At 54.9% G+C, this 20,029-nt stretch overlaps 7 protein-coding genes across 7 annotated transcripts; 4 read left to right on the forward strand and 3 right to left on the reverse strand.

The window, feature by feature from the left end:
- Positions 1-2,022: 2,022 nt before the first annotated feature.
- On the forward strand, positions 2,023-2,766 carry J7T55_009217 (uncharacterized protein; the record flags this gene model as incomplete). The annotated part of the gene is made up of 2 exons (XM_053142160.1): positions 2,023-2,358; positions 2,431-2,766. 2 exons carry the CDS (start codon positions 2,023-2,025, stop codon positions 2,764-2,766), a joined length of 672 nt encoding a protein of 223 aa, XP_052995058.1.
- Positions 2,767-3,928: 1,162 nt separating this feature from the next.
- On the forward strand, positions 3,929-4,956 carry J7T55_009218 (uncharacterized protein; the record flags this gene model as incomplete). The annotated part of the gene is made up of 3 exons (XM_053142161.1): positions 3,929-4,204; positions 4,286-4,696; positions 4,750-4,956. 3 exons carry the CDS (start codon positions 3,929-3,931, stop codon positions 4,954-4,956), a joined length of 894 nt encoding a protein of 297 aa, XP_052995059.1.
- Positions 4,957-7,162: 2,206 nt separating this feature from the next.
- Positions 7,163-8,458, forward strand: J7T55_009219 (uncharacterized protein; the record flags this gene model as incomplete). Its single annotated transcript, XM_053142162.1, has 3 exons — positions 7,163-7,380; positions 7,439-7,540; positions 7,600-8,458. The coding sequence occupies 3 exons, from the start codon at positions 7,163-7,165 to the stop codon at positions 8,456-8,458; spliced, it is 1,179 nt and encodes a 392-aa protein (XP_052995060.1).
- An 880-nt stretch (positions 8,459-9,338) lies between these two features.
- On the reverse strand, positions 9,339-12,494 carry J7T55_009220 (fungal specific transcription factor domain-containing protein; the record flags this gene model as incomplete). Its single annotated transcript, XM_053142164.1, has 7 exons — positions 9,339-9,586; positions 9,684-10,106; positions 10,176-10,609; positions 10,725-11,360; positions 11,420-11,549; positions 11,640-12,173; positions 12,233-12,494. 7 exons carry the CDS (start codon positions 12,492-12,494, stop codon positions 9,339-9,341), a joined length of 2,667 nt encoding a protein of 888 aa, XP_052995061.1.
- A 2,352-nt stretch (positions 12,495-14,846) lies between these two features.
- On the reverse strand, positions 14,847-15,149 carry J7T55_009221 (uncharacterized protein; the record flags this gene model as incomplete). Its single annotated transcript, XM_053142165.1, has 1 exon — positions 14,847-15,149. One exon carries the CDS (start codon positions 15,147-15,149, stop codon positions 14,847-14,849), a length of 303 nt encoding a protein of 100 aa, XP_052995062.1.
- Positions 15,150-16,849: 1,700 nt separating this feature from the next.
- On the forward strand, positions 16,850-18,594 carry J7T55_009222 (uncharacterized protein; the record flags this gene model as incomplete). Its single annotated transcript, XM_053142166.1, has 5 exons — positions 16,850-16,922; positions 17,042-17,086; positions 17,144-17,427; positions 17,484-18,245; positions 18,304-18,594. 5 exons carry the CDS (start codon positions 16,850-16,852, stop codon positions 18,592-18,594), a joined length of 1,455 nt encoding a protein of 484 aa, XP_052995063.1.
- A 205-nt stretch (positions 18,595-18,799) lies between these two features.
- On the reverse strand, positions 18,800-19,906 carry J7T55_009223 (prp18 domain-containing protein; the record flags this gene model as incomplete). Its single annotated transcript, XM_053142167.1, has 1 exon — positions 18,800-19,906. The coding sequence occupies one exon, from the start codon at positions 19,904-19,906 to the stop codon at positions 18,800-18,802; it is 1,107 nt and encodes a 368-aa protein (XP_052995064.1).
- Between the last annotated feature and the right edge of the window lie 123 nt (positions 19,907-20,029).

The raw sequence follows: 20,029 nt of genomic DNA on the forward strand, positions 1-20,029 counted from the left end.
AGCGCCAGCTTCGGCAGCTCAACCCTTTCTGCAACAAGCCGTTAGCGTGGACCAAGGTAAGAAGCGTACAGGTTCAAAAGATGGAGGCTAGACCCATCTGTCGTGTGTAAACGGCCGGTCTCGCCGGTCCGCGATGGACGCTTGACCGGCTGTCAATGGCATGATGTTTGTCTTGCTGCATCGATCATAGTATCGGAACCCACGCACAAGGGATACCTTCCTGTTTGAGTAGGTCCTAAGACAGCAGCAGAGCCATAGCTGGCGATTTGTGGTTTCTGCTGCAGAACCGAGAATGGCGTTGGCCCCGACCCGGTCATACCGAATTCTTCCACTATCGATTGCGAGAAAGGGCGCCAGGGAGACTGTCTGGACGGTCTACGCTTGGATCGGGAGAAGCCCGCCGGGAGCCGGCCAGGCGAGTTGATTTCCCGACGGATGTGAGGCCATGAGCACGGCACGGATCAAGGGCACGAGTGGGTGTTGAGTCGCGCAGGAGACAGACGGCTGGCCTTGAGGTGTGCGCAGATTGCCTGCTGGATTACTGATCGAGGCTTGAAATGGCTTTACAGCGCACGTGAGCCGCATCTGTCGGGACGCACGTGGGAGAGGCGGATGGAGGTGGGTGGGTGGGAAAGAGTCGAGGCTCTACTCCGATAGCCTTCGGGGCCGTGAGAAGTACCAGCAGGACTCAGGCAAGCCACGCCCAGCAGGCGAAGGGGCATTTCGGAGATCGGAGACAAGAAGTAGGAAGCAGAATTGTCTCATATCCGCCGGCCGGCTGCTGTCTTTGTGAGCAGGGCCAGCGGGAAGTGGCAGACTGGCAGCCTGAAGGTGTCAAGACCATTGACGAACGGGCACAGCTGGAATGTCGAACTTGATGCCGCCCAAAGTGGATGGTCTGCTGCATCCAGCCCGAACTGGATGGGTCTACTGTAGCCAGGGCTTCTAGCTCAGTCGAGGCGGCTGGACCCTTGAGAGGACCCTTGAGAGCTACATGGCAATTGTGCCGGTTCCAATTTGGTCGTCCACAGAGAGCGAGAGAGGATGAGGATGAAAATCAGGCGAACCTTGTCGAGTCAAAGAGCATACTATGGTAAGCATAACAAGCTAGATGATGAGAGATGGCTGATGGGTGTCGAGGGAGGAGTGTGCAGGGGCCGCTTCGGCAGTTCTGATTGGAAAGGAGGATCTAGCTACATAGTTCATGTGGGTACCTTGTTGCAGCTTGTGCGGTTGCGAATGGACATACATAAGCGCCGGGCCGCTGACGGCGAGGCCCCACCTTTGACGGCGGCCCAGGCACGCCCCAGGGTTGGTGATGCGGGAAGCGGGAGCAACCCACCATCCTTGCAGTCGCCTGCAGTCGCTTGCAGTCGACCTCGTTCCAAGCCAATCCCGTGCTGCCATCGCCTTCCAGTCGCACATCACCCACTTTACCATGCCGCCAGCCAGACCAATCCGAGAGGCTGAAGTGCTATTTCTGTCTGTCTGTCTGCAGTCTGTCTGGTTGTCTGGTTGTGTCTTGCTGTCTTCGCCCTGGTCACTCACGGCTGGAACTGGAAACACACAACCTGCACCCCCGATTCTCACTGCATACGCGCTGACCACGATGGTCTTGTCTCCGTGGGGTAAATTTGGCAGTCCCATTGCCTCTACTGCACAAGTGCCCGCCAGCTGTATAGTCCATGGCTGTTTTTAGACGACAGTTTGCCGCCTGCGTGCTGGCGGCGGTTACGCGACCGCCCCTTGGCAATGCTTTTTCCCTATTCCAATCTGTTTCCAATCTGGGGGACATGAACAACCTTATTGGGAGGAAACATATGAAGTCATCCCTCGACCCCGTGCTTGTTTATTAAAACACATCTTCCTCCCTCTGTTTCGTTTCTTCTGAAGTTTCGTCTCTTTAGTTGTTGTAGTTGCTGTTGTTATCCCACTTGTCTGCATAGTCTCTTCTTCTTCTTTCCTCCACTTGCGTCCATCTTTCTATTTTGATACCCCGGTTCGATTCTTTTCTCACCCACCATGGAGAACGCGTCAGTCAAGCATCAGGCCTCCTCTTCTACTTTTGAGGTAGAGTCCCACAGCGACCACTACCTCGAGAGGCAAACCAAGACCTTCAGGATCATAGAAGCCGCCAGGGTTTCCATCACTGCCCTCGCTCTTCTCTGCGGCATCACCATCATGGGCCTCTCCGCCGATGCCATTAGGGTCTACAACGCTACGAGGCTTGAAGGGGGCCCCTCGCTGTCTCTATGGCCCGACTCTTTCGACATGCAGCCAACCGTTGCTCTCGTCGTTGGAAGTTCTCTGGTTACCCTTGCAAACATCGCCGCTCTGCTGTGCAGCAAGGTGCCTCATGTAAGTCGTTCACCCTTGCCTTCCAGAGCTCATTGCCATCAACCAAAGTCTTCGATGACTGACTCTCTACAGCTCCGCAACAACACACCTCTTCACACTCCCACGATGTTTGCTGCGCCTCTGGTTGGCTTCGCAGCTGCACTCGTCGCTGTCATCGTTTTCTACGCGATCAACGCCTCCGCCACGACTGACTCCCTACTCAGCTGGACGTGCAGGTGGAGGTCTATCAACATGGGGCAGGCCCCCCACTTTGGCACATTGTGCGGCCAGTCCTGGGCGAGCGTATACTTGGCTGTCATACTCGTGCCCCTGGAAGCCGTAGCTCTGTGTGCCGCGGGCTGGCAGCTCAAGGTCGAGAAGCACGTAAATGCGTATGCGCAGGCCAGAAAGGGAAGCCCCGTTGCTTGAGCTGGTGCCAATTGGTGCACATCATGCTCGCAATGTGTCTCTCAGAGACAGGCTACGTCAACGGTCACACGTGGTTGGAAAGGGTCAAGTGCAACGGTTTTTAAGGTACAGGTGAATGGGCTACATGACTGGATTTCGTACTCTTGCCCTTCTTTCATTTATCCTTGGCGTTTTGGGGCCATTCACGGTATACTTAATGACAGAATTCTTTCCTGTACAAAATCCACATGCGTAACTACTTGGATCGTTGCCTCCTGAGAATGGTCCGCTGACCTCAAATCGGCCGATTGGCGACTGATATCAGTGGCCACTGGTTGACATCGAGCTTACTACTATGACCACCATGTAGCACAAATTACCGAGACATAAATTTCCTTCCCGTTGCAGATTCAGTCGTTCGTACAGGGAGAATCCTGTGAACGGAAAATCAAACAGCGCAGGTTTTCGTTCTAATCATCGTTAGTCGTTGCCCAGGTGTCATTTTTCACCCTCCCATGCCCCTTCCCTACCGACCCGGCAGCGGGAGCCGGCATCCAAATTGTCCCTTCCGTCGTCTGTTTGGCGTACATGTTTGTGTGAGCTTGAAATGAAGGAGCAGGCTGGAACGTTTTTTTTTTACTGGAGTGAGAACGGTCCACTCAGGCAATGTGACACGAAACTCGCATCACAGGCGGAAATCCGATTCACTGGGTCACGACCCGTAGCTCAAGATGAACCCTGTTCTACATATCATACCCTTCAACTAGGAGACGCTATCGCTCTAATTCTGCTTCCAATGTCATCGCTGAAGGGCAACGAATAATCTGACATACTTGCGTTCCGCTCAACGACGTTCCAAGATCCGGATCACGGTGATGAAACAGGCACCTGGGCCCAAACGACGGTCGAGCAAGCCACAACAAGGGTGACACGGGAGTTTACACCAGATATAGTATCACGATTCATTTCGAGTCCGTTGGAAACCTCCTCAGTGGTGGCACCTCACTGACAAAGGCTTTTGAATGGAGCGCCTCGCTGGCACACTGAGGGCTCATCAAACTTCATCAAACTTCATCTTTCACCTTCTGAATGACAAATTCCTGAGCCCAGCTTTCCAGCTTGAATATACATAGCTTTCCACCTCTTGTTATCCTCCTCGACCAGACAGCCGACAAATCCTGCCATGATGTCCCTCTCAGAGCGGCAACTTGTTGCGAACAGACACCCGTGGACGCTGCCCCAACTCACCGAGATAGACGAGCTCATGCAGCCCATCACTCGGAGACCACCAGGGGACGCATGCAGATCAACAGCCTTGACGCTGGGCAGAGCGGAACTCTCAAGACAGAAGAATCACTACTACGAGGAAGCCTTCTCAGGCCGGTGCGTTTTGGACACATTCCGTGAGAGAATAAAGAGTGACTCGATGGTCGTGGCCGAGTTGAAGACAAATGTCATCGTGAGTCCACCACCATATAAGATCGCCTGTGTAACGCAGTGGGATCCCAGCATCAAGACAGTAACTCACCAAATTAAACAGATTGGGGATGAATTTATCTTCATCACCGAATTAAGCGCCAAGGTTGCCGAGCGTTACCGAAGGCCTCTATCCTCCATCGCCGTACAAGTCCAGCACTCTGCTTGCATCTTCTTTGCCGGCACATTTGAGCCCGCCTACACCCTGACACTGTCAGCTCTGGCCCCATACGTCCAAACCAGCACGAACCAGCGCAATGCCCACTTGCTATCAGAGCATCTCGAGGAAGCTCTTGGGGTACCTCCACCAAGGGGCTTGATACGATTTGTCGCTATGCAGGATGAGAACATAGCCCTTAATGGGAAAACTTTGGCGCAGTCTTTGGATGAGGAAGCTAATGGTGGCGCTGCTATGGGCGTTATTGACGAGGAACCACCAGCGAGATTCGCGAGGAGGAAGAGATTGAGTGTCAAGGTGAATACAGATGGCTGATCAACCGAAGAGGGCTGCTACTGACTTGGCCACAGTCTCTTTCAAATATCAAGGCGTCGCCTTTGGCTGATGAGATCACGCCTCCCACGAGTGCGGAGGAGATGGCGCCCGTTGGCGAGAAGCCCGAGAAAGTCAAGGTAGCCAAACGCAGGAAGAGCTTCGTAGCGGGCCTGTTCGGGAGGCCGGGCAGCAAGAAGGAAAACGAGAAGCAGGTACCCGAAGTGCCTCAAGTGCCGGTCTGATTCGCCATGCTTGACAGATGGGGCACGGACAGTCTGTGACTGCCATGGATTTTGTTTTTATTCAAAACACAGGCTTTGCAGAAGCCTCGTCTTCAGCCATCAGAGTTGTATGTTTACTGCATACCATTCTTCCTTGCCGAGTTCCGCAAAAATTTAGTGCAAAAGGAAGGGCTCACGGAGGAGATGCGACCAGTCGCGCACCGAGATAGCCCCTCGGATGGCCCCCAGGAAATATGCCTTGTGCCTTTGTGATTCGAGAGGTGATTTGAGCTGTCTGGCCGTTGTGACACCCCGGAGCTTGTCGTATCATACGGTCGACACGAAGACGTTGTGCCGTGCCGTGCCCATGTCTGTGCCATGCAAGGTGTCTGCCGTATGCAGACGTGCCTTTTTTGACATGTGTTTGACATAAGTTACAGTTGAGTCAATACTGTAGTCTGGTCCACGCTAAATCGGGCACAACGATGCTCAACGGTCAATGACCCTAACCCTGGTACAAGGGTTTGTGGTCCAGGTTATCGGCTGTCCTTGGACGGTTCGCAGTTCGTGGACATCTTCATCTTGTTAGTGCTTGGCCCATCAACACATCGAAGCACCCATCGCCTCCACGAAAGGACATATAGCCGCCGCAAGTGACGCAGCCGGCATAGAACTACAAGGTTCTCGACTTGCTTTGCATCAGAGTCCACAGTGCTTGAGTTCAGAAGTCTCCAGCCTCCCGACGCCGACTCATCGCCACGCAACCCTTGACTGACGCCGGCCTCTTCAATCTCACCATTGAAATCTCCGAGGGAGAGGCTCGCTCCAAAATCATCTGCCAATCTGGTTGGTAACCACTCAGCTCTTACTTGGCTTGACTCTGAGCTCTATGTTTAACTCGTGCTCCAGTTGGTCAGTCATCCGCCTCGCGTCACCTGTCAGCTTCAGGTCGTATCGCAGCCGTCTTCACGGCCCCTCTGGGCCTCTGATGCAGGTTGAGGGCAAGGGTACCGCTATGAGCTGCGCCGTTGGACGAAGCAATCCTGCACCTTTCACGCACTCACTGCCTCTCGCTTTGATTCGTTGAAGCGCCAGCCGTTCTGAGTGGTTAAGGAGGCAGAAAGAGTGAGGGTTGGATCCCACATACGCCCACGATGGAGGTAATGCTCTCCCCGTCCTTCCTATGTTCCTGCTGTCCCTGTTGGATGTTCATGTTCTTTCGCCCCGTCGCGTACTCCGGGCTCGATCCTCGATGCGGTTGAATTGTCTCGGCCCCTGCGCGGCAAAAAACCACCCCCTCGGTTCTCGTCACACCTCCATGTATTGCTACGAGGTGGCAAGTCCCGAGGCCGGCTGCGCCCGCTGTCCATCCCCAAGACCCATCTGCATCACCTCACCCGCAAGTGCTTCACATGTCATGCCCAGTGGCATCTCACTACACCCAGTGCTCCCAGGACTAAATCTGCTGGGCTCTCTCAAGTCCGGCGAAATAGTCAGCCTCGCAGACTTGTTGGGTCAGCTTGGATCAGGCAGGGGACCTCGAGTTGAGTCACTCCGAGCTTGTATCTCAGCTTTCACCGACTATTGCTGAGCCACTTTATGAGCTTGTGCGACCCTCAGAGTGATTGGTATCTCTGCCTTCCTTCTGTTCCTTCGCTAGCTCGGACGTCACAAACCCGGTAGCTGAACGGGAGCAGCGGATGCGGGCAGAAGATAAGGAACGGCCGGCCACACTCGCTCGTCTGCCGACCTTGGAAATGATGCCATGTGCGTATCAACGTCAGATCGCATGCGTCCTCCCGTCGATGCATGTGGGAAAGAGACTTGATATCCACGCCGCCCTTCCCACCCACCGATCTATCGTGGCGGTTCCTTCCCGAGAATCCGGACGACCGTTTGACCAGTACCGAAGGCTTGCTGCCAGATCTTGCAAACAACCCAAGAGATACTGCAGCAACGGTCCGTCCCGTTCGATTTGCCCATGACAGTCGTTATTTGGACGCAACTACCAACAGCCACTGCTGGGGACCCTCGGGCTGGTCGGGAAGATATAGGGAATGTGCATACGATCAATCACCCAGATGTCGTTCTATGCCGGCTTCAAGGTCTTGAAGCTCGCTGGTTCCTCCATTGACTAGGCGTATACCTTTGTATATCTTCTCTTCGACCTGCTCTTCAAACCGGCCCCTTTGTTGTTCCTGATCTTTGCCGGTTCACTTATGTTACCATGTCCTCTCTGGGGTCCAGCGGCTCGTCCGCTCCTGGAACGCCCCGTCGACCCAATGTCAAATATGTCAGTCCAGCAGCGCTAAATCTTGAACGTCTTTACGAACAGAACCGAGCACGATTACAACAACGAGATGGGGCCTTCTCACCGACAAACGAGTTGGCGACCGCAAACACCGGCAAGAGTAAACCTAGGCTGTTACTCATGGGTCAGAGGAGGTAAGTCTTCTGGGTGCATGCTACAACATTACGACTCGAGACTGACGATCACATCCAGGAGTGGCAAATCGTCCATCTCAAGCGTCGTATTCCACAAAGTACCGCCCACTGAAACGCTGTTTTTGGAATCGACAGTGAGAATTCAAAAGGACTCCATGGCGTAAGTATCCCTTGTGACACCATTGCCAGCCCGGACTGATCACTGGAAAGGACGTCCAGGTCGTTCATGGATTTTCAAGTTTGGGACTTTCCTGGGCAGATTGACTTTCTCGACAACCCGAGTTTCGATATTGACGCCGTCTTTGGCGAAATCGGTGCGCTCATTTGGGTCATTGACGCGCAGGACGACTACCTCGAGGCTGTATCACGGCTAAACGGCACTATCCTGTACCTACAGCGCAACTATCCCTCTATAAACATTGAGGTGTTCATTCACAAGGTCGACGGCCTGTCGGACGACTATAAGCTCGACATCCAGCGGGACATCACCATTCGCATTCAGGACGAGCTTTCAGACGAGGGCTTCGAGAATGCCCCAGTCACATTCCACCTCACCAGCATTTACAACCACTCCATCTTCGAGGCCTTCTCGAAGGTCATTCAGAAGCTGATACCGAGGCTGGGACAGCTTGAGGCGATGCTGACCAACCTATGCCGGACGTGCCGCTTCGAGAAGGCATACCTATTCGACGTCATGTCCAAAATTTACATCGCGACCGACTCGGCGCCAGCGGACATGGCCAGCTACGAAATCTGCTCCGACTACATCGACGTCATCATCGACGTATCCATGGTCTACGGCAGCTGGAGCCGCTCCAAGGCGCACCGCGACCGGCTGGAGGGCCCGCCGTGGTCCCAGCGGCTGGAGGACCAGGTGGCCGTGTCGTTTGCCGAGAGCCACATCGTCGTCAACGAGGGACTCAGGCCCGTCATGCTGCGCGAGGTCGACCGCTACCTGGCACTGGTGGCAATCATGAAGGAGGGGAGCTATGAGAAGATGCCGCTGGTGAACATGAACGTGGACGTTGTGGCAAAAGGACTGACGGAGTTCTTTGAGGTTACCAAGAGGGGCAAGTGAGTTAGGTACGCATGTACGACTGTTTCGATTCATACCAGCCGGAAACGCTGGTGAGAAATACTTCTCCCCCGTATTCCACGGTTTCACTTCTGCCTGTGGTAATATTTAAGTGCGTTGTCGAGAAGAAAAAAGTTTGGAAATGAATCTACATAATGCTTGAAATTGGTTGGTGGCCAAATTCGTCATTGTTGAATACCGGAGAAGCCTCGCTTCCTCAGGGGTAGTGACACCGGAATTGTTCAAAACACAGGATCTCCACCTGCCGTCGCCCATGCAGGTATGCTATGCTTCAAGACCACTGACCACCGTGCGACAACACACAACCACTGCAGCAAGCGTGGGAAATGATTCGCTCTGTCCCAGGCCGGCGTCGTTTGTGGCATTCGAAGTGAACACTTTGTGGCTGCGGACTGATCCTCCCAACCCTTAAGACCACTCCGTGTTCCACCTTGAACACGATCTAAAACGTAGTACACATAGTGTTTCGAGGAAAAAGGGGGGAGTTATGAAAGTAGAAAAAAAAAAAGGAAATCCGATTGGCGCTATGCCTGCGGGGACCAGTGTCTCCCATGCTGGCCCCCTTTCCCTATACCCATCCAAAAACCCTCCGAATGGCCATGAATACCGATACTCTTGGGCCAAGCGCTGGAACAATCCGCAGGTCTAAATGCTCCTTGAATCTGCCGACCAGAAAGCACAAAAACGCCATCGGTGACCAAAATGCCCTGGGGCGTAGGTCAACCGCCGACCTACCGCCACCTCCATGCCCTCCTCCCTCCGCCCGGCCCTCTTCATCATTCCTGTTCTCGTAGCGATGCGCGTTGTAATCATCCGGGTGGACGTCGAATCAATCGCATTCCCCTTGCCCTGGCAGTATTGCTCACATCGGCTTGAAGTTTCCGTTGAACATGTCCCAGTTCCGGCTGAAACCCGCTTCCGTCATCATCTCGTCCATTTCCCTGCCCACGCCGGGGTGAGGCTGTGGTTGTTGTTGCTGGTGGTGGTGCCCTTGTCTCACGTGGTACTGCTGCGCAGCCAGCGAGCTGGGTGATTGGTACATCTGTGTCGATAGGTCGAGACCAGCCTGCCCGGCCGGGTGTTGCATAAGGTACGGAGGTAGAGGGCCCGCTGCGGAAGCGACGCGTCAGCTTCGGGACTTCTCATTCATAAAAAAAAACATAAAGATTCTTCGAATTTTGGATAATGAAATGTGAACTGGACTCACTCAACTGCCCTTCTATTCCACCGTAGAGACCTGGTGCCATGAAGAAGTTACTCGAGTCAGCTTGGGGAGGCACCGGCATCTGCTGTGGCTGTGCCTCGACAAGAGGTTGATTTGGGTAAGCAAAGGGATCGCCCGATGTGAACATCATCGCGTCGAATTTATATAAACTGTTCGGGCTCTGGTTCATTGTCTGGTTGGTGCTGTTGCGGTGCTGGGGGATGTAGGGACTTTCGCCTGGGTGGCTCGACGAGGGCGTCTCTCCACCGGTATCAGATGCCCCTGTTCCTGACACGTCCAAAGCATGAAGTTCAGGAGCATTCACGCTGAAGCCTCGCGAGGAGGAGCGGCCACCCTGCATTGGAGACCGAAACGCTAACGGGGCTCCTGTCCTTGTGTCGCTGCCTCTGCTGGCCGGGACAGGTGCTTTATGAGTTGACAATGGGACAGGACCTGGTTTTGGTCCAGGTGCAGGTCTCTTCTTCGTGGACAAACCTCGAGGCTTGCCTTGTTTCACCGATTCTGGAAGGTTGTCCCATAAGGTGTCCAGAGATTTCGTGATTCGGTCCGCTGCCAGGCTTCTCAGGGCCATTTTGGCGATCATCTCTCGTCCAGCATTTGCTTCAGAAAATATCTCTGCTGAGCCTTGCTTATCTGGGTTCTCGAGGGTGTAGAAAACCAGCGTCAGGATAGCGAAGAACTGAGTATACAGCATGGACCAGAAGGGGCCGACCACAAGAGCTTGGTTTTTTATCTCCATCGCTATGTGGATAATATTGCGGCAAACGCTGATTCCAGCGGCCGCACAGGCGTAGTAGCTCTCATCGACGACTTTGCCGGCTGACAGCCTCGGGGAGATGTAGTGTAGGAATGGTCTGTACAGCATCATTTGCACGTGGGCGTACGCAAAGCGCAACAGAGTTCGAACTCTGTAAAAGAGACAATTAGTTCGCTGCTTCTGAAAGACGGACAGGTCAAGAGAAAGAGCAAGGAGGCATGGGGACAGCCTCGTCAACATAGTCAGAAATCAGATCATAGCCTTACCGCATTACTTCAATGGGCCCTTCGGCGCTAGGACGCCACCTTTGCGGGAGTTGTTCATGCCACACTTGAAGGTCACCCTCGATCTCCTTGATGCGTCGATATTCAATCATGTATGTTGCGCTGGATTCATTGTCCGAACTCGTAACGGCATCTTCAATGCCCTTGAGTGGATATATGTATTTGATGACCTTCATGAGTATTTCCATAAGCCTCGAATGCGCATTAAATGCTTGAAAGAACGACCCAGGCGTTTCGGGAGGGGGCGTCAAGATGCTTTCCGCAGTGATAAACTCGTCGTCAATCTCTGAAGGGAGCTGTTGGTCGATATCCTCCTCGTGAAGCAAGATCGGGAATCCGAGGAGTGCTGAGCAGTATATGTCTAGCTGTCGGATAAAGTAGAAAATGCGTCTCCTTGACTCGCTTACGAGGGGAGTGAAGTTGGCATTGGGCAGATGCCGGTGCAGACCCATCCTGAGGGCAGTACGCAAAGCAATGCCCAGGAATGCATAACACGCGCTTAGATTCGAAGTCGCCTGCAGGAACAGAATCAAGAATAGTAGGGACTGTAACGAAGTCAGATCCCGACACTCTGTAATGTCTTGCAGCAGGATTCTCGCCGACGTGTAATAACCCATCCTGTCGCCGTGTCAGCACTCGAAAGATGGCCTCTTCCCGACGTTGTCTAGAGAGCTTACCCTTCCTCTGTTGCTTCGCTGTAGTTCACCTGATTGTCGACGTCCTCTTCAGCAATATTGTACATACAACCCACGGCCATCACTGCGTAGAGCAGACCAAGAAAACGGTTGTCTTCTGTCTCGAATGTGTCTGCCGGTTTTTGGTACAGCAACTCAAACTTCTCGAAGAAAGATGGTAAGTGTACGATTCGCAGCAGTGCCGTTGCACACGACAACGCACAATAGCTCAATTGACGAGCGCGTTCTTTCGGCGGTAAATCGTAAACGTTTGAAGTCCTCGAATCGTTAGGAGTGGAGGCCGTGGTCGACTGCGGCGAGTCCAGCTTCAGCAAGCCTGGGACCTGGGTCGGTCGTGGGAGGAAGGTAGTCTGGTAATCGTAACCGAGTAAGCCCCTGAAATGGTCCTTCATCCGCCTGAGGAATACAGCGCCAGATGAGGTGCCTCGGAAGTCCCATCCACCGCCTTCTGTAAGGTCTAACTGGCCCAAGGTCTCGATCATGGACATGATCTGGGCCGTCTGCTTCTCCGCCTCCTTGGCATTTTCCTGTCGGGTCTTTGCAGCGTGTAGCCTTTGTCGTTCTCGATTTTGGAACTCCTGTTGGACGGCGGGATCCAGGTTCGGGTCATTAAGGTCGACGTCCGGGACAAATTTGCGTAGGCATGCCTCTGCGCGCGCCAGTTTGTTCTCGAGGGCCTCAATGTACTGAGGAGCAGGGTTCCGCCTCCGGTTGGAAGGCTTATCATAAGTACACTCTGCAAATTCGGCAACGTCAGGGGGGATCGACCGGAATTTCGAAGAGAAATCTACTGACCATAGCTGTACACAGAGCAGTGTGTGCATGGTTGTTTGCCATCACACTTGATCTTCTTGCGCCGGCACTCGTCACAGGCACGTGTGACACGTCGCCGTTTTTGAACGGGCATCTGTACTGTTTGATTGGACCCTGTGGAATTCTCGTCACCCTGCTCTGCCTTGACCGAGGAGTCCTCGGGGGACTGCTGGTCATCATGGTGTTCCGAAAGTGGGCTTGGCCCACCGGAGCCGGATTCCGGTGACAGCTCCCGATCAGTCATCTCGGTTGTAGAGACTACAATACTTCTGGACGGCTTTTCTCGAGCAACTGTGAAATTCGTGGACGGGGTTGTTAAATTGGCCGTTGTCGTCAACTTCCCTATTTGGCCAGACCCTTCCTTGGTCACAAGGACTCAAGAGCCGTGGCCTGCCAACTCCCGCTTTTTATTTCTCCCTGCACCTCTCCAGGCCTCGTGGCTCATGTCTTATGGGCAGTAGCTATAAGTACTGTCAATGACAATACACAATGGCTGTGGGTCAAGTTGAACGCGGACCATGTGACATGGCCGACTCTAATTCAAAAACCCAGGGCGGACAGCTCGGATATAACACGGTTCACCCGCCGGGGAGCGCCGCGACTTCGGGGAGTATTGCAAGTCTAGCGACTTTGGGGATAGAGCGTCGCTGCTCGGTAGGTACGTTGGGCGCGGGTTCAAGACAAGAGGGAAACAAGAGAAGCAGTCATCAATGAACGGTCCACTTCAGTAAAAAGTTTAGGAGAGGTACAGCTCCTGATGACAGAGGGGCGTGGCAGGACATATGGTGTACCTATGTATAATGACGGTGACTAGGTGTGGAGCAGGGGGAATCCCGAAGTCTCGTCCATCAGCGATGCCCAGCAGACAAAGCGCATATCCCAACTAGTCTACACATGTATGTACAGTACCATGCGGAATCCAGCGAGCCCTGGGTGGGTTCTCTTCCGTTGGCTGTCGACCTAAGGAGTCAGAAAGAGCAAGGGGGTGGAGGGCTGTGTCCGCCGGTTCGGTGCCGGAGGCATGCAGGATGGAGAAAAGGTTGTGAAGGCTCACTTTAGCAGAAAGCTTGGCATGTAAGTTGGGCAGGGATGGGTTGTGATGTGGAGGCTGGTGGAAAACCTATGGAACTTCTTAGGGCCACCGGTGACGACGGGGACGTTCCCGGGTGGAAGAGGGGTTGACGAAGGGGGAGGGGGGCTACGGTTGCGAGGGAGTCTTGACACGGGAAGCTGTAAAAGTGCACGGTATTCTGCATGGTTGATTACGTAGCACCAACGCTCAGGCGATGACTGGTCGAGCCACCAGGTAGTTACCTGTCCTGGCCAGCAGAGGAAAAGAAAAAGAGTGACTCCAGGGTCCTTGCTCTGGAATGGGAAGTGGGTGGTATCCGGCATCTCTTTAGAGTCGAGGCTATCTGTTGCAAGGGGACGAGAAGAGACCAGGACTGGGATGATCCAGGATGGAGACATGAGGACCACAATAACCATTCAAATCGAGTGGAAGTGGCTAGCCCGCTGGCCCGGTGGATAAAGCTTCGATGGGGGCATGGCTAACAGGAACTCTGATACGCGCGAATTGTGAAGGGAATGCACACAATGTTGGCTGGTGTATACGTAGTGAGAGGCAGTGCTGAATCAGTTGGTCTGGGTCGGAAAACCCGATTTGATTGCCCTGTTGGGGGCCTGACGATGGATGATATGATGGCGAGTAGTGTCACTGGAATTCCAAGAGACGGTTGAGGGCTTGACGTGAGGTGCGATGCCAAGCCGTCAGTTCAGATCGCTGGGACACGGAGACAGGGTCTGGGGAGCCATCTGTGCGGGAGGATCAGTGTAACAAGGTGTCCCATACCGGGCCATAAGTCTGTCTATACGACGGTACCAGAGCACGGAGCTTGTGCCAAAGCGCCGAATACGGTTTGCTGATGTTTGGCACCAGAGACAGGAGACGCGCAAGCTCCAGGGCGAGACTACAGATTAATGCCCTTAAGGTAGGGTACGGGAAAGGTAGAGCGTTGCGACAGAGAAGGGGGGGGGGGGGCACAGGGGAAAGACAGGTGTGGGATTAAGATGCTGTGTGGGGCGTTAGCTGGTACGCACTCATTCGGAAATTTTCTTTGGGGTTCTTGGGGTTTGGTACTGTTCAGTACTTAGGTACGTCAAGCATTACAGCACGGCAAAAGGAATTCCCGGAGGAATAGATCAATATTTGCCCGTGCTGAATCTCTGCAGTACCAAGAGCAGCACGCAGATCCTGCATGCTGTGCCACTATTGTAATTTGAGACGAAGATGAATCTTCCAATTGCCATGGGATAATGGCCTGGGAGACGCTGGCCAGCGGCATTGTCATGTCATGTCGCCTTGGTACGTGTGGCCGATCATGTACTGTGGTGAACCCGGACAACAGATGCCACCATGTACCCACACCTTGCCCCAGCCAGGCCACGTTGGATCCGCAGTGATCACATAGTCTAGGTCTCCCGGGTTTCGGTTCCTTCGAGTGGGACGAACCCCGTGGGCTGGACTGGCTGGCTGGCTGGTGTATGGGGATACCTTATAACCCAGTACATAGGTCCATCTGCTACTATAGTCTGGTCAATCCGACTCAACAGAATCCGGCCTCTCAGATAAGCGACTTCTCTTCTCGACACCACCTCGGTACAGCCCAGCCTGCCATTCTTCAGGTACCAGCCAGTAGTCTGCCGCAAAGGGCAGGTCAATCGGGTCAAGGGTGGCCGCCGAGATTTGGAAGCCCACCGCAGCACGGAGAGAGACCGAGGGTGGCGGCGGCAGTGGTGCGTCCAAGGTTTGTGGGTGACTGTACCCCGGAAGCGAGCCGCTCATGTGCCTTGATGACTTCTGCCCCTCGGCGCTGCACAGTGGTATGCCTGCTGCCATTCTCTGCGTTGACCCGGGTCACAGATGTTGCCAAGCGCCAAGGTCGTTGTGCCTGACCTTGACCAAGGCAGGATCCAGACCTCGGAGCTCGCTCGGCCAGTCGCTGCAGAGCAGTCACGGTCGCACCGCATCAGAATCTTTTTGAGACAGGCAATCCGCCGCGTAATAGTAATGTGCTCTTGTCCTCCGGCGAATCGCCCCATCCTGCGAGAACCAAGCCTCTAGACTCGCATGGCAGGGGAGGAGCACAGCCACCATGGCGGAGCAGCCCGTAGGTGGGCTGGTGGGTTGGGTGGGCGCGAGGTGGCCACCCACTCTGCAAGTCTGGGCGGCCGGAAGGACGTTGCAACTGGCCAGGCCCTCGCCGATCTTGGCACGTCGGCACGGTTCGCCAAGACGGCGGGGAGATCTCAAAAAACCCCCCAACGGGTTCCCCTGCCTCTCAGCCAGTCAGCCTCCCAGACTTTGCAGCATCATGACATGGCAGTTAGGTCGCCATGGCACGCATGAGTCACGGGACAACAATTCTGCTCGGAAATGTTTCCACAAGAACAGACAAGGTAGGCGCGGTGAGAGGGACTGTGCGTGCAACACTCGTCTCGCTGCTGGTGTTTCAGGCGCCCGGGGGAGTCGTGTCGGGTCGAGTCGAGTCCTTCCGTGACGGCGCGGTCGTGAGCCATGAATGCCGTTGTTCTGACCATCATGACCAATCATACCAATACCTTTTAACCGATGGATCGGCCCAGCTTTAGAAAGTGTACAGGAACCAGGAGTGCGAAGCTCACATGGCTGGCGCGCAGGTAAATGTGTACTCAGGACAATAGGACCGCCTCGGACGTTGTGCGTCGGCTCCGAATAGCCAAGCCAGGCCCCGGCCCCCCCTCGAGAGAACTTTTGAAGCGAAGCGAGCATGACGTAGCCCGAGTGCCAGTGTACCAGTCAGCCAGTGTGCGACACACTTTTCGGACAGCAGCTCGGCTAAGTTCTGGGCGGCGGCTGTTCCCAAACCTGAGACCAATGCAACAATATTGTTTACTACTTATTCCCGGGAGTAATTTTCAACGTGTTTTTTGGTTTCGATCATTTGTGTGTGGATCCCAAATCCATCCGAATTCAAAGACCAGCAAATTCATGCATCTCAGCAGAGTTTCCCTTCGGCCGTGGATGGCAGCAGATCAAGCCGAGACTTCTTGATGACACCACGGAAAGACTTTGAGATGGTTGGAACTGTGACTGGTTCGTGGTGAAATTGTGATAACGCGATGTCGCCGTCATAGGCTTCTAGAAGAAGGGTGTGTGCATCAGCAGGACTCGAGATCGACAGGCCTGACAGCCTCAGCCTGCACAGCACCCCAGGTGTGCTTATTGATGTGATCTGTTGTGAATCTGGGCATGCTTTAGCCTGCCCCTCCAAGACCGGGCTGTGCTCGGCGCTGCCGGTGAAGACCGATGAGCTGGTGTGCCCCAGAAACTGCGACCCGGGGGGCCTGTCTGGCCTGTGCTTCTTGGGTACCCCGCCATTGTCCCCTGCACCCCTGCCTGCCCAGCAGCCTAGGTAGAATGAAGCTGCACGTCGCTACACTGCCCGCAGAGCGAATGGAAGCTTGTCACGTCTGCCACCACCACGCGCAGCAGAACACGATAGCAGCGCGATTACATCCCGATAAGGAACTACCAGAGCTTCAGCCATAGCAATCGCCATGGCGAGCTCAAACGACAACCTGCCGCCTGAGTTCGCGCAGAGGGCCCAGCAAGGCGGCATCGTCGTCACAGGTATGTCCTCCTGCGCTTCTCCCCACGAGGAGCTCTCTGGCAGTCACTGCCAGCCTGATCTTGCATCGCTCGCTGCCCACCCCCAAACATACCCAGCTTGCTGACCCGGTCGCTCGCAGACATCCCAAAGCTTGACTTGGAATCCTACATACAGAACTACAAAGGTACGTGGGGCCCTCCAGCTACTGCGTGTTGGCTTTCCGGCTGACCCTCATTCCAAGGCCGTACCAGGCTCGACAGACTACTCACGATCGCGCGAACGTCAACCGTCCTCAGCGTCGATGCGTTGAAGCTCGTCATCCACGAGGTGACATCTAGAGGAAGAGACGTTCAGACTTACAGGGACGCTTATGAGCTTTTGCGACTGCTTGGGCCAGACGAGCCGGAGGCCAAGTATGACAACGTGTGGGCCAACGAGACGGACAAGGCGAACCGAGCAGAAACACATCATCTCGAGGCTGAGCTGAAGAAATACAAAAACAATCTTGTCAAGGAGTCCATTAGGGTTGGTCTCCCCGACTACCCCTCCCCTCCGAATTCACCCAACTGACATGGGCACAGATGGGCAACGAGGACCTCGGAAAGCACTTTGAGAAGATCGGCGAGCTGACCCTGGCATACGACGCTTATTCCAAGTGCCGCGCCGACGTCAGCACGGCAAAGCACATTATTGAGGTGGGAATGCACCTTGCCCGCCTGTCCTTCTACCGCCGCGACTGGTCAGCTGTTACGACCAACGTGAACAAGATGAGCGGCTTGCAGGCCGAGGGCACCACCGACAAGAGTCAACAGACGATATGCCATATCTTGTATGGAATTGCCCACCTTGGTCAGGGAAAGTACCCAGAGGCGGCGCGGAGCTTTCTGCAGGTTGATCCAGCCGTAAGCCCTGCCCAGTACGACGAGTTCGCCAGTCCCAACGACATCGCAGTCTATGGAGGTCTGCTGGCACTAGCCACTATGAGCCGACCAGAGCTCAGCGGAGTCCTGGACAACTCGAGCTTCCGCACGTACCTCGAGCTCGAGCCCCATATTCGAAGGGCCATCTCTCAGTTCGTCAACGGCAGATACTCGGCCTGCTTGTCCATCCTCGAGTCTTACCACTCAGACTATCTCCTCGACATCAACCTGCAGCCTCATCTTAAGCATCTGTACACTGTGATCCGTGGCAAGTGTATCTTCCACTTTGTGCAGCCCTTCTCTTGCGTCACGATCGACAATTTGAACGCTGCGTTTTCTCCACCTGGAGGATCGATTGACCGAGAGCTGGTGGATATGATTGGGAATGGCACTTTGGATGCTCGCATTGACGCTATCGACAGGGTAAGCCTACACCCCCCGGCGCATTTGTTTCCATGACAGCATGCTGATGATCTACTAGGTTGTGACTATCACCTCTCCAAATCCTCGTGCGAAGATGCAGGCGGCGGCTCTGGCTGCTGCAAAGAACTACGAGAAGGAGGCTCTGGATCGCATCCGGCGAATAGGCATCGTGTCTGCAGATCTTGAGGTCAAGGGAAAGCACAAGAACCAGGGCTCGGCTGGTGTTGGGGCCTTGCAGGGCACTGGCCCAAGATGGGGAGATGGTCCGAATGAGGGTGGACTGGGTGACTACCCTGATACCCAGATTCTTGGAGGATCCTCGATCGCGATCAGCGATTTGATTTCATGAGCAAGATGTCCCAACCAATTGCGGAGGCGTTAGGAGTCGGGAAAACACAGGAAGAGACCCAATTTTGTTTTGTGTGTGCATTATTAGAGTAAGAAGCATCCAGGATTGATTAGGCAGTCCATAAACTGGACGATAACTTCGTGGAAATAATTACGCTATGCATTGGAGTTCCTACCAATCTACTTGGTATGCTGGGCCTGTTCCCTTAGCCCATCAGCTGCCTCACATCCTCAGGCGGCCATCTTACCTGCGCAAAAGTCAAACACCGTTTGATGCTCTGCAGGTACTTTCTCGTGACCTCGTCACCCATGACATGGCCTCTCTCACCATTGTGAAGCTTCTCACGGGCGCTTCGCTCGTGGATACCCACCATGGTCACACCAATGGGCCACGCTGCCTTTCCGATGCTAAGCCTCAGATAGCCGTCGTTGGCATCCACGTAGCGCCGCTCCTGGGCGGCCCTGACAATCTCCACGACGGGCTTGAGCACGTCCTCGTCCAGGTCGGCCTTCTCGAACCTGCGGAACAGGGGCGTCATGGTCTGCTTGCACTGCACCATAGTGTTGTACGCCTGCTTCGCAGCGGTGGTCTCGAACTCGCCGCCGGCCTGGGCCCGCTCCCTCGCCAGCGCGAGCTCCCACTCCCGCAGCACCATCGTGAAGTAGGACGCCAGCTGGCGGTAGAGCCACCTCCGCGCCTCCCTGTCGCCCGCGGCCGGGATCTCGTCCGGCACCTTCATGTCCTTCTCCTCCACCAGCTGCAGCGTTGTCGGGATTGGCCCCTGCGTCACCGTCGTCGTGAGCTTGCGGTAGCGCTTCAATTTTGCAGCCCGCGTCTCGCCGAACAGCGCCGCCGGCTCGCCCAGGGACCGCAGCTTGGCCGTGAGCTCGTCGTCCGTCAGCCCGGACGCCTCGTCCTGCCCGTCATCCTCCTCGCCGCCGGAGCCGGAGGCCGACGCCCCGTCTTCACGCTTCAGTTCCGGCAGGCCAAGCCTCTTCCGCCGCGCGCGCTCCTCCTCGGCCTCCTTTTCCTCCCTGCGCCGTCTTGATTCCTCGGCGAGCTTCCGGCGCTTCTCCTCTCTTGCTTTCGCCTCTTCTGCGGCATCCTCCTCGCGTTTTCGTTTTGCGGCGGCCTTGGCTTCTTTTTCTTCTGCGAGTCGCTTCTGTTCGGCGAGGTATGCTTCTTGCCTTGCGGCTTCGGCGTCGGCCTTGCGCACGTATTTGGACGATGTGTCGGCGGCTGTTTTGGACTCGGACGGGGATGGACCTTTCTTTTTGGCGAGTTCTTGGGACATCAACGCCGCGAAGTCCATTTTGGCCTCGTTTTGTTTGCTTCTGCAATTCGAGTGTTGATCTTTGGCACCGAAAAGCGGGTTGAGGGTGAGTCGTGAGTACGGTCAGTAGATATTTGGATCTTGAATATGCGGTAGTCAGGG

Source organism: Diaporthe amygdali (assembly GCF_026229845.1).
Source record: "Diaporthe amygdali strain CAA958 chromosome Unknown NODE_10_length_1141467_cov_65_626103, whole genome shotgun sequence".
Classification (NCBI taxonomy): Eukaryota; Fungi; Ascomycota; class Sordariomycetes; order Diaporthales; family Diaporthaceae; genus Diaporthe; species Diaporthe amygdali.